At 57.8% G+C, this 12,484-nt stretch overlaps 2 protein-coding genes across 3 annotated transcripts; one reads left to right on the top strand and one right to left on the bottom strand.

The window, feature by feature from the left end:
- Positions 1–1,384: 1,384 nt before the first annotated feature.
- Positions 1,385–4,554, bottom strand: STX10 (syntaxin 10). Of its 2 annotated transcripts, none has more exons than XM_025983453.2 (8): positions 4,109–4,554; positions 3,686–3,855; positions 3,449–3,543; positions 3,310–3,372; positions 2,262–2,369; positions 2,055–2,161; positions 1,866–1,960; positions 1,385–1,770 (listed from the first exon to the last, which is right to left on the bottom strand). In XM_025983453.2, exons 1-8 carry the CDS (start codon positions 4,141–4,143, stop codon positions 1,694–1,696), a joined length of 750 nt encoding a protein of 249 aa, XP_025839238.2. In that variant the 5' UTR covers positions 4,144–4,554; the 3' UTR covers positions 1,385–1,693. The 2 variants fall into 2 exon arrangements, with proteins under 2 accessions (XP_025839238.2, XP_025839239.2); XM_025983454.2 differs by having other exon boundaries at positions 2,059–2,161; positions 4,109–4,267.
- Positions 4,555–4,847: 293 nt separating this feature from the next.
- On the top strand, positions 4,848–8,779 carry IER2 (immediate early response 2). The gene has a single exon (XM_025983456.2). It carries the CDS (start codon positions 7,126–7,128, stop codon positions 7,789–7,791), a length of 666 nt encoding a protein of 221 aa, XP_025839241.1. The 5' UTR covers positions 4,848–7,125; the 3' UTR covers positions 7,792–8,779.
- The last annotated feature ends 3,705 nt before the right edge of the window (positions 8,780–12,484 follow it).

The following is a 12,484-nucleotide window of genomic DNA, read 5'->3' as shown; positions in this document are numbered from 1 at the left end:
CCTCCACTGAATTGGCTGCATGACACCCACTGGCTCGCTCCCCTCCTGTGACTGTTTGAAACACCCCCAGCCCCAGATACACATCCTGAACACACCCACATCCTTTGCCGCATCTGAGCCAATGCACCCACACACTCCTGCATCAGGAGGAGGGACACAGAAATTGAGATGGCAAGTCCAATCCAGTGGGTGTCCTTTAAAGTACCTAGAAGAACTGTAGGTCCTCAGGATAGAGGGAAGGACGGAATGTTTGCTGGAGTCAGATGGAAAAGAAATGTGCCTCAGTGTCCTTATTCAGAAACATTTCTAGCAGTGTGGGAAGGTTATTCGTTGATGTTAGGGATCCCTATCAAGTTGGAAGATACTCGCCTTGAGGTGGGAAAGGAGAGGCTTCATCCCCTGCCCAGGCAAAGCCTGTCCGCTCTGTGGTGATTAGCGGGAGTGTCCAGACAGCACCGGGAGAGATATGATCATGTGGGATTTCAGTTCCCAGGGAGGATTGGGTATACTTCAGGAAAAGCAGCCCCAGCCTCCTCCACTACCAGAAAAGTAGGGTTTTGACAGCCAGCAGCATCAACAACAACAACAAAAAAACAGGTGACTGATCCAGTCACCTCAGGTAACAGGAAATCTGTCTTCACACGGAGGCAACCCCAGGTAGGTGCAAACACCACCTGACTCCAGAAGTAGGTCTTTTAACTCCAGGAAGACTTGGAACTAAGTATAGAAAGATCAGGGGAACCCAAACCATAGCATTAGGGAGTTTGCATAAAAAAGGAAATCTCTACATCTCTGGTTGTTTCTAAGTTCTGACAAATCAGCCTAATGTGAGGACATCCTTGTAACAGGTAGCACTTTGCAATGTGTATAAACAGGCAACTGAGTGAGACGCGTGGTTCTGATGCCTGGCTGCGTAAGGCGCAGGATGCAGACATCTGAGATCCTGCAAACACCAGAGATGGTGGTCCAAGGTTCATGGCCCTTGCAAGCTTTCCTGGCTCGCAGGAATCCTTGTGTACTCGGGCAAGCTCTGGCAAAGCCCTGACATCGACAAACCCTAGTGACCAGGGGTGCCGTGAGCCCCGCAGGACTCTGGCTCCTCAGAAGTGATCGCTCCGCTCCCCGGCTAAGGGGTTGGCCCAGAGCCGGCAGATGTTGAGGCTAAACTTCAAAAGCTCAAGGAAGACTAGTCGGGGTTGGAATTGTAACATCAGTAGTGAAACCCAGAAATAAACTGGAATAGTCTTCCCCACACCAAATCCTGACCACTGAAATCCCTAGTGGGCACCTGTGCAAGCATGCGCGTGCACACTTAAGTACCCACCTAGGCCCCAGTGTATGCAAGCGGGGCAGGCACAAGTTAACACAGTAGGATACAAATGCATATAAAAAAGACTGGGATTTTATTTCCAAGTTGGCACTTGTAGAAGGCACAGAAGCAAATGACATTGGGGCACCAGAGTAGAAACAGGGAGGAGTGTGAGGCTCCCCTACCTCTACCACCTCCTAAGCGCACTTGAGACAGGCCCAGTGGTGCAGGCTCTGGCCCAGGGCCCTGCGGGTCCCATAGGCTCTGGCTAAGAACCTTGGGGCAGTTCCCCAGGAAGGAACTCCTACCAGGGGGGCAGGGCCTTGCCAGCTCTCCTGGCTACAGGGACCAGCATCCTGGGTGGGGTGGGGGTGGGGCCCACGGTCAGAGAGAGAAGAGCAGGATGAGAACCAGAAGAAGCACCCCCAGCAGCACCACGATGGCACACCACTGTCGGCGGTCTGGGGCAAGAAGGCCAGAGGTTACAGGGGCACAGGGCACCACCCTTGCCGTCCACTCCCCCAACCACCCCAGCTGCCTTCCCAAGAGGACTTACCACTCGTCATGTGGGATACTTTGGCCATCTTCCTGAGGACCCCATCCATCCGGGACTGGGTGTGGTCCATCTCGTGAACGAAGGCATCCAGCATGCTGTCGATACCAACATGGTGTCAGCCCCCAAAAGCTGTGTGCCGAGCGCGGCCAGTGAAGGGCTCCCAGCCCACCCCTAGGATCCTGGCCTCACATGCCCTGCTCATCCAGCTCTTCCCCAACACGGCCGGACATGTGTTTCAGAACCCGGATGCTCCCAGACACCATTTCCAGCTGTTGATCCTGTTGCTCCATGATCAGCTGCAGAGTGGAGTGGGAACAGCTGTCGGGAAGGGGCCCTGAGCTGTCCCCCCCACCCCCAGGCTCCTCCCATCCAGGATCTCCAACCACCCACACAAACCTGCTGTGTGGCCTGCTGCTCCTCGATGTAAGGAGAGGTGGCTGAAGCCATGCTGACATCCAGCAGGTCGCTGGATGACTTCTGGGGAGCTGGCTTGCCTGTGAGCATCTATGGGGCACAGACCACAGGTTCAGGGAGAGACGGCCACTCAGAGCAGAGCCAGACACAGGTTTGTGGCAAATCTAGGTAGCTATTAGTCAGAAAGTAGTCTTGGAAATGGGATAGCTTGGGTTTCCCAGACCCGCCACTTACTAGCAAGGTGACCCCAAGGCCCTATCACTTGACCTCCCTGTGCCTCAGTTTCCTCTGTAAATGGGGGAAATTCCTAGGGCTAGGATGAGGATTTGCCAAATTAATTCATGGAGAACACATCATATAAACAGATGTATTTAAGAATTTGGACTGTAATCCTCAAGGCAGCACACCTGGGAAGCCCGTGGGCATTGACACAGGACTCCAAACTCGTGCAGGCCTCAGCTCCCCACCCCCTAGGTCCCATGTGGGGATCCCATGACGGGATGGAGACAGGCTGGTTTCACAACATGCAAAGGATGGATACACGACGCAGAAGGAAAAGTGTACCAACAAAAGGCAGCTGGGAGAGTGCACACAAAAGCCACGAGTGGGCACACCCGTGGAGAGAAATGGTATGCAAGCCGACTGCAGATGGGGATCCACTCAGAGGCCAAGTTCACGTGCTCAGATGCCCAGGTACATACACGGAAAATAAAGCAGGCGTACATCCTGGAAACAGTAACACACCAAGCACGGGAAAAAAAAAAAAAAAAAAAAAAAAGGAAATAGGCATATAGACCCACACCAGGAGGCAAAAAAAAGGACTCTATACATAGAGAGGGCTCAGGTGTACACACCCAGAAAGAGCAGGCCAGGGGACAACTGCACACAGAGAAGATGGACACTGACTCAGAAGGGGCAGACAGACATCTGTGCAAGGGAGACAGGTGAACACACCCAGGTCAGGACTGAACTCAAAGGGGAGGGTCTCTCTGGGAGGCTCAGGTGAGGATTTTGGGTCCCGAAGCCTTACCTCTCTATTATTCCTCTCCATAAAGGCTATGGCTGCTGGGCTGACCATGTGGTCCTTCATATCCTGGGGGCAAGGACACCATGAGACAAAAAGACACCCCAACCTTCCCACACTCACGCCACCAGAAAACTCTCCTCACCTGGACTGCCTCCCGCATCCGCTCCACGAACACCTTTCTCTCCTGCAGGTCTCCGGCCGGGAGCTTGAACTTTCCGGGGTTGGCTTCCACTATGCGTGAGCCCCGAGTCGATTGTCAAGGCCAAAGCCAGACACAACCCCCTCCTCTGCCTCAAGCCCTCAACTCCCCCCAGGTGTGCAGCCGCTCCCTGCCACAGCAGTGGGCTCTCCCGGGACGCCTTGCAACCCCCCAGGATATCGATGGTCTCCTCCAGGTCCTCGAGGTCCCACTCGATGCTGCGAAGGCCATTCCGCAGCTCATTGGTCGTCCAGTCCAGCTCTTCGCGTCCGACCGTCGCGTCCTCCTGCAGGAGCTCACACCAGCGCTGGTACAGCCCGCGGGCCGTGTTCACCGCCTTCTGCACCTCGCTGCGGGCAGGGGCACAGAGCGGTCACGTCTGGACCCGGCGTTCCCCCCGCCCGCCACTGCGCCCCCAAACGAGTGGGGGCCTCAGGATACCCCGGTGCCCCCTGCGCACCCCTCCCATTCGGCCACGGGTCTACCCTGACCCGAGCACCCGGAGGCCGTCCCCAGACCGCCTGGCACGCTCTGGCGGGCACGCGGGCACTAGCTGGCAGGGGAACCGAGCACCCTCCTCCCTCCCCCATTGCTGTCACTCACCCTCGGACAACAAAAAATGGGTCTTCGAGAGACATGTCACCCCCCCCCCCCCGCCCTAGACCGAGCCCCCTCCCCTCTCGGCTTCGGTAGCGGGTTCCTCCCAGTAGAGGGGAACGCGCCACCACCCCCGCCCCCGTCACGTGACCTGTGCCACCATCGAGAGCCGGGACGCCGGGGCAGAAAGAGAGGCCTCGGAGGCCCGAAGCGCAGAAACTTCCGCCCGTCTCACGGCCATCTTTATTGTGGGCAGAGATGGCTTCGCGGCCGCGTAGCCCGTCGCCTCCAGCAGCGTCGCAGTGATGTCTGGCTGGGTTGCGGGTCGAGCTCTTAATCTCTCGGTTCGAGACCCAGCCCCTCGGATGGTTGCTGCGCAACCTGTTTTCCTTTGGAGCGATGTGAATAATAATAACCTCCTTCAAATCAGAGGAGATTATGGCTGGGAAAGGGGATCATTCGATTCATAGATCCTCTTAAGACTTCCTGAGCCTGCACCTTGATCCTATCATGGGCGATCGTCCCAGCCCAGGGTTGGGAAGAAGTGGGGGAAGGAAAGATCCTCCCCACTCTCCCGCGGGGGTGGAGTGAGGTGCGGAGTCTTGTTGGGCTCTTCTGTTGGCCTCTCTCCTCCTCTTTTTTCCTACGGAGGAGGTGGCCCTGGGGCGGGGTGGCTGTGGGTGGGGGGCCCCAGAGATGCTTCTGGGGTGTGGAGGCTGGCAGTAGCGGGAGAGGGTGTGGTGGTGGCTCTGAGGATGGTGTATACAAGGTAGTCCTCTGTGTGTGTGTGTGTGGGGGGGCGGTGGCAGGAAGGTCTGGAGAGAGGCTCACAGAGATGACTCCTGTGTGACAGAAATGCTGTGTGTGCGGTCTCCGGAAATGCACTTTTTTTTTTTTTTTTTCGGAGGGGAGCCATCACCTGAGAGGGGTCCTGGTTTGTTTCAGGAGAGATCTGGGTGGGAAGTCTGAAGTTCTTGGAGAGTCTGTGCGCCCCTGTGCTTCGGAGTCGCTGCGTAGAGTCTCAGAGAGAGCGCGCCTGGGCTGGGGACGTCATTGTGGATTCGCCGCGGTGGTGCAGGGGGAAATGGGGACCTCAGCAGGTCGCCGGAGCGTGTGTAGGGTCGCTGAATAGGGACAGTTTTAAGAAGAGCAGGACGGGGCGTAAGGATTCTCCAAGGCTGCATCATTTGGCGGGGAGGGGAGAAGCAAGAATACCTGGGGGAGAACCTTGTAGGGAGAAACAATTGTGGGGTCTCTATGGGGCAACAAGGATGAAGGGGTCGTCAGCGAACCGCCCCATATGTTGGCAAGGTCTTTGTGTAGGGTGTCGGGGAGTTGGCGTCAGTGAAAGTCCTGAGATCGCCCCTTTTTGCCAGCGGGGGTTTTCCCGAAGGCGTCACGCCTTTTTGGCCTCCGGAGCCCGCCGGGTTGGACTCCGGTCCGGAAGCCGGGGCCTACAGCCAGTCGGAGCTGCCGGGAGAGGGACGCGGTTAGGGAGGGGGCGTGTTCCGAGGCCAAGGCGCCGCCCCCGCCCTCCCGGAAGGGGCCTGTCGCGGCTCCGAGCGGAGATTCCGGCCCCTGTCCTTATATGGGCAGCCGGAAGCGCCTCGCGCGCCTGCCCTACGTCATCATACCCAAATTTAGTCGTGGAAGTCTGGCGCTTCCAGTGGCCGGAAGACTCTGCCCTCCTGTCGGCGGCTGGGGGAGGGGACGGAGGGGCAGAGAGGAGCCTTCCCTTAAAGGGCCCTTGCCACGAATGAATGGAGCTTAGGAATAATTTTGCATCTTGTTTTGGAGGAACTGGAAATAGGTTTTCTTGGAGCGATAGGGCGTAGCGGAGGGTGGGGCCGACGTTTTCTATCTGCTCTATCTCTGCGTTGCTCAGTTTACAGCTTTTATCCCTGCCTCGCTGCCCCGGGCGCAGAGGCGGAGCAGGGCCGTGTAGTCTTAGGGGGCGCTGCCACGTGTTCACGGGGACTGTCGTGTTCCCGGGTCCTCTGTTTTGCGAGTCTCCAGCCCACTCGTAGAGCTCGTGTAGAGGGAAACTGGGGGTGAAGGTGGTGTTCGGTGTGGAGCGCACGAATGGCAGCCCGGGCTGCGCTCGTGTCTGCACACATCCACTCCCCGTGGAACGGGCAGCTACGGCCCTGGAGCCAGCCGCGCTGCCCGCCGCCTCACCGCCTCCAGACAAGGGGACTGAGGAGGGCTGGCTTACGCTAGAGACGCAAGAGCTGGAGGCCCCAGTGACCCATTTATTCGTTTAGCAAATATTGAACAGCGTCACTCTGTCTCGATTTCCCCACCTGCAGAAATCAGGTGTAACAGTACCCTCCGCGGAGTGGAAATGAGGCATCAATGAGGTATTTAGTGAAGGAAAGCCCTTAACAGCGCCTGGCGGGTAGTGCTTAGTAAGCGTTAGCACGGTTATCCAACTAAAAAACATTAATAGGTTCTGATCCAAAAACCATTAATTAGACACCTGGTGGATGCTAGGAACTGTGGCCACGGAGGATGTGCCGGTTCGAACCCCGGTCTTCCCCCGTGCGAGGGGAAACTTGCCGCCTACAATCAGCTGGGGTTTCAGACGCAAGCACGTGGGTGGATTCGGACCCGCACCCGCGGCTCCCCTCGTCTGAGCCTGCGCACCGGCGCACGGAGGGCCCCGAGAAAGGAGACCACCCCGCGCGCTCCGCGTGGACTCGGGAACGCTCCCCCTCACTCCGACTCCCGTCCCTTCTCCCCCACTCGGTAAATTCCACCCTGTCGCTTTAAGGAGTGTCTCACCGCCGTGCGTTGGGAAGCCCGGATGCGGCTCTCTGATTGGGCGGGGCGTCTCGGTGACTTCACTCTCGGTACAAAAGGGCCCGGGTGGCGGGCGCCGGGGCAGAGCGTCCCAGCAGAGTCACGGCGTGGGCTGGTGTGAGTGGAGAAGCGTGAGCGAGCGCTTTGCCCGGAGTGCACCTGCTACCTGTCCTGCCCAGCCAGGGAGTCCCCGCCGCCCTCGCCCCTGCCGTCGAGCCGCCATGGAAGTGCAGAAGGAGGCACAACGCATCATGACTCTGTCGGTGTGGAAGATGTACCATTCGCGCATGCAGCGCGGTGGCCTGCGGCTGCACCGGAGTCTGCAGTTGTCGCTGGTCATGCGCAGCGCCCGGGAGCTCTACCTCTCGGCCAAGGTGGAAGCCCACGAGCCCGAGGTGCCCTTGCCGCCCGTCCGCTCCCCCGATCCTCGCCTGCACCAGTCGCGGGAAGCGGAAGCTGGAGCCGAGGCAGCGCCCCCCGACGGTGAGCCGACCTCCCCGGAGCCCATGGACACGCGGGAGGCGCCGCGAGCGGAGGAGACCCCAGCCCGCTGTGCCCCGCGCCCTACAAAAGTCAGCCGAAAGCGGCGCAACAGCAGCCTGAGTGACGGCGGGGACGTCGGACTGGTCCCAAGCAAGAAAGCCCGTCTGGAGGAGGAGGAGGAAGGAGCCTCCTCGGAGGTCCCTGACCGCCTGCAGCCACCTCCCGCGCAAGCGGAGGGCGCCTTCCCCAACCTGGCGCGCGTCCTACAGAGGCGCTTCTCTGGCCTCCTGAACTGCAGCCCCGCCGCCCCCCCGACGGCGCCGCCGGCGTGCGAGGCGAAGCCGGCCTGCCGCCCCGCGGACAGCATGCTGAACGTGCTCGTGCGGGCCGTGGTGGCTTTCTGAGGGTCCCCGAGCGGCGCCACCGGAGCCCAAGCGCGGGCCGAAGCGTCGGCCGGAGTGCGCAGACCCGAGGCGAGGCCCGCCCCCGGGGGAGCGCCCGCCGAAACCGTGGAGAGGAGCTGCCGCCCGGGCTGCTGAGGCCTAAAGAGGGACTCTGCCCCCGGGGAGCCGTCGCCGTCTGTGCGCAGCGGCGGCGCCGAGGAGCCTGAGCCGGAGCGCGAGCGCCTTCCGCCGAGACCTGCTGCGCCCACAGGTGCTGTCTTAACGGACTGGGACGTGGACCTTTCCCTCTCCTTCTGGGACTGGGAGCAGGGAGGCTTGGTTCTTTCAACTCCTCAGGGTCGGACTTTAGTTTTTACTGGGAGCTGTGCTGCCCTTCCAAGGTTTTTCAATAGTTGGTGTTTGCATTTCCAACCTCAGAGGATTCCAGGCAGGCGCTCCCCTTCCCCCACCGGTGACATACTTGTGCAAGCGGTCATCGTTGCGTCATGGGGCAGACGTGGGAGCTTCCTGTTGCCTTGCGTGGGTGTGGGGCCTGGGAGGAGGGTCTGGGGTGTGGACCGCCCTGGGGAATGGGAGGAGGGCGTCCTGAGTCACCTCGCACCGCTTGCTGCGGGCTTGTGCCCCGCGCCCCTGCGCCTTCGGGTGCATAGCGGGGGGCTGATCTAATTTCAGGTTAAAATTTTTTTCATCTGGTGCGTTAGAGGTGGGAATATGTTCACGGTCTCAAGCGTGACCATCCCTCAGACACACAGACACAACCCAGACGATCCTGGTCTGAATCACAAAAATTGGGTGGGGGTGTTTGGAGCGCTGTAAGGCTGAGCTGGGACCAGTTGCTGGTGAGACTGGGCCAGCCCGGGGAGGGGAAGATTCTTGCCAGGGCGTTCTGAGGTCTGTTTACCTTTACTGTGGTGGATTCTGTTTAATTTCATCTATCTGGCCTTTTGCTGGAAACGCCAGATAGGAAAATAAAGAGCATTTGAATAAAGTCTTTGCGGCCCGTCTGGTTTTCTTCCCTGATGGGGGGATGGGCAGGGTTAAGGGGTCAGGAGCGGGCGGCGGCTTGCTGGGGCCCCAGAAACCGGTCTGACCGGCTATCACGTGGGCAGAGTGGGCGGGATGGGGCTGGGCCCCCTTTTCTTTGCCAGAGCATTTCCGTGCTGGGTGCCCTGGTATTCCGACTCCTTAAGCTCCCCCATATTTGGGAGTTTCTTAGAAATTCGAAAACTCCGGGGGTTGGGAGAGGTGGGCTTGAGATGTCTGGGGGAAATTGGGTGGGGACTTGGGAAAGATAGCAGATCTCCCCCCCCACACCCCACTTGACCTACTGCATCCGCTTTGGCTGGGGCCCCACGGCTTGCGGGGGAACTGAGGTGAGCTTTGGAGGGCCCTTTACACCCCTGCTCTCATCTCTAGCGGTATAGTTGTGTGACTCAGACCGGGAAGTGAGTTCCCAGCCTCAGTTTCCTCATCTGCGAAGTGGGCCTCTAAACAGCTTTCCCGCGGGGCGACTGGAGATTTGGAAATGCCCGTGAGAGCCCTCGTTATTGGATTTGGCTCCATTCCAGCTCCATGTTAGTCACCCCAGAGGAGAAACGCTCATCATTTACCCTCCGCTGATGTAGGAGAGGGGCCGCAAGGCGTTGCGCCGGGGCGGGTGGCGGGGTGGCCGTGGGAAGGACAAAGGAGCCGCAGGTGCGGGCCGCCAGGGCGGCGGGAGGCCCCGGGAAAGCCGCCGCCCCGCCTCCAGACGGCTGGCTCCGGCGCTCGGGCCTCCCGCGACCCGGGGGGACCTGACCCCGAGGCCCCAGGGTGGAAGGAGGAGGAGGGTGCGGTGGCGGGCGGACCCGCCCAGAACGCCCGCCTCCGGCTCTCCTCCGGCTGCATCCACCCACCCCCACCCCTGCCTCCCCGCCTCCCTCAGGGTTCCCCCGGGGAAATCTAGCCTCGCTCGCCTCCTCGGCCACCTGATTCTTTCCTGGGAAACGGGAGACTTTAGTGCCACCCACCCGGGGTCCTGACCCATAACTCCCCAGTGGGACGTGGGCGGGGGAGAGCCCCACACCCCAGCAGCAGTTCAGTGCGTTCGCGTGGGAGCTACTCCCCCGAGAACAGAGCCCGCCCCGGGAAGTCCCTGGCGGCTGGGGAGGGGGCCCTCACTGCGCATCCTGTCGCAGGAACCTCCTGGCCCTTCCTTCCTCCGGGGAAAAGGCCTGGCCATCCCCGCCCCTGCCTCCCCGGGGGTTTCCGGGCTGGGGGCTGGAGGTGATGTGGTGGGAGACCGGAGAAGCACCCCCCCACACACGCACCCCTTTAAGATACACCCCTTCCCTCCGCCCCCCCCCCCCCCCCCATTTCACCATTCAGAGTAGGCAACATTGAAAATTTGTCACAATAACCAAACTCTGATGAGGTTTGGAGTTTTCACACCTTTACATGGCATTGGATTATTGGGACAGGCCCTCTGGGGAGTGATGGGTGGGCCAGGAGCTTTGAAAACTAAAAATGTCACATGTCCCTTGACCAGTGGATTCTCCCGGGAGTCTCAGGCCTGCACCAGGATGTTTGCTACAGCGCTGCACAAACTGGCACAATTTGGAAATGACCTACATGCCCATCCAACCTGACTGGTCTGGTGGAATGTGACTACCCATGCCTCCCCAGAAAATAAATGGCCCGAGTAGGACAGGTCTACATACCCTGGCAACCTCAGAACCATGATGCCCAGTGACAAAGACCAGATGTGGAAGTTGGGTCAGAACAGATTCCGGAGCCAGACTACCAGCTCTACTTGCCAGCTGTGCAGCTCTGAGCAAGTTACTTCACCTCTCTGGGCCTGTTTCCCTGGCTGTAAATTGTGGACAGTAACAGTCCCTACCTCTCAGGTTCATTGTGAAGAGGAAGTGAGACGATAGGTATAAAGTGCTTAGTGGAACGCCTGGGCACACCGGAAGTGTTATTTTCTTATTGTTAGAACCCTTGATGATAACAGCACCGGCCATTTAGAAGCCCATAGAGCAGGACACCTGGATGGCTCAGCGGTTGAGCGTCTGCCTTCGGCTCAGGGCCTGATTCCAGGGTCCTGGGATCGAATCCCTGCATCAGGCTCCCTACAGGGAGCCTGCTTCTCCCTCTGCCTATGTCTCTGTGTCTCTCGTGAAAAAATAAAATCTAAAAAAAAAAAACAGCACATACAGCGAGACAAGCATGTATGTAACATGTATACAGATGCCGTGCTTATCCCAGAGAGCTGGGAAAAAAAGTTCCTCCAGTAGCTGGGTGTGAAGGGGGTCAAGCTCCCCTCTCAGGTCGTGTTTGGCCTCATCCTAGTGATTTGACAGGGTTGACTCTTCCCTCCTCTAGGCCCCCACACTTCCGGTTTCCTCCCAGCCTCTGTCCACACTCACCCCTTTGTAGGTAGTCTCATTCAGTCTTAGGGCTCTAAATGCCAGTCTGTACTGACTCCCATATTTTGTTCTCCATCCTGACCCCCTCCCTCGCCCCCAGACTGTCTGAGCCCCCTCCCTATGTCAACTTGTGGGGCACTAAGATATTCCAAACAGAACAGGACCCGCAGAGAGTTCTTGCTGTTCTCTGTCAGCTTCTCAACTGAGGAATCCTCCTTGAATCCTTTTTTTCTCCTTCCCTCGCACAGCATGCAGTCACGGGTGCCATCAACTTGACCTCTCATTCCACTCCACTCTCCCCACCATCAAGACTCCCGTCTTTAGTGTGAGCTGCCATCACTTCTCACCCGGATCAAGGCCGAGGCTTCCTCCCAGCCCTTGCTCCTGCCACAATCTAATCTACACGGCCCCTCCACAGATTTTATAAAATGCAGATTGGATAATTTCACTCTCCAGCCCCACCCCCCCCTTCATCCACAGTAGCCTCCTTCCCACTTGGAGAACAGGCCAAGGATGTTCCAGCCCACGGCCTTTGCACTTGCTGCTCCTTCTGCCAGCAATGCTCTTCTCCCAGACACTCATCCTCACTTTCTTTGGATTTCGGCTGAAATGTCACCTCCTCGGAGCGGTCTTCTTTGGCCACCTGATCTAAAATAGCTCCCTTTTCTGCCACTCAGCCCTTTTGGCCCTCTTTTTGGCCTTCCTTAGAACACTCCTCACTATCTCAAAGGGTAAATTTATGTTCTAGTTAGCATCTGTGCCCTCATGCGAATATCACTTGCACAAATGTCCAACACAGGCCTGAAAGAGGGAATGAGGCTGTCTGGGGTAGGCAAGTGCTAAGAGCTTAATATTTATTGTCTCATTTACTCAGTGGCTTCTTGTGACTCTTAGAATTTCCAACATTTGACAGGATTTCTGTCATATCTGCGTAAGGACTGTACTATTATTTATCTAAAAACTTTTCTTAATGTAACTCACTTGTTAATCACTAACCATACTTAGAAGGTAACAGTTAATAAAAGTTACAGTGAAAACAAAACAATGTCATAAGATCCTGCTGAAACAGTAGCCAGTATGAGGGTCCTCACAGCTTTATTAATTAGGAAGGGAGATTATCAAGAGTTAGAGACACATTATTACCATAGCAAGAGGCCTATGACTAGGTGAAGACTGAAATCTAAAAAGAGAAATGGAGAGATTCATTGTCATATTTAAATATCAGCGCTAAGTCACTTTGCTCACTGTTTCGGAGTTAGGAAAATTCTGCTTCTAGAAGAGAGACA

The sequence above is a fragment of the Vulpes vulpes genome, chromosome 9, assembly GCF_048418805.1.
Source record: "Vulpes vulpes isolate BD-2025 chromosome 9, VulVul3, whole genome shotgun sequence".
Taxonomy (NCBI): domain Eukaryota; kingdom Metazoa; phylum Chordata; class Mammalia; order Carnivora; family Canidae; genus Vulpes; species Vulpes vulpes.
Note: the sequence above shows the minus strand (reverse complement) of the source record. Positions and strands in the feature narration are given on the sequence as shown.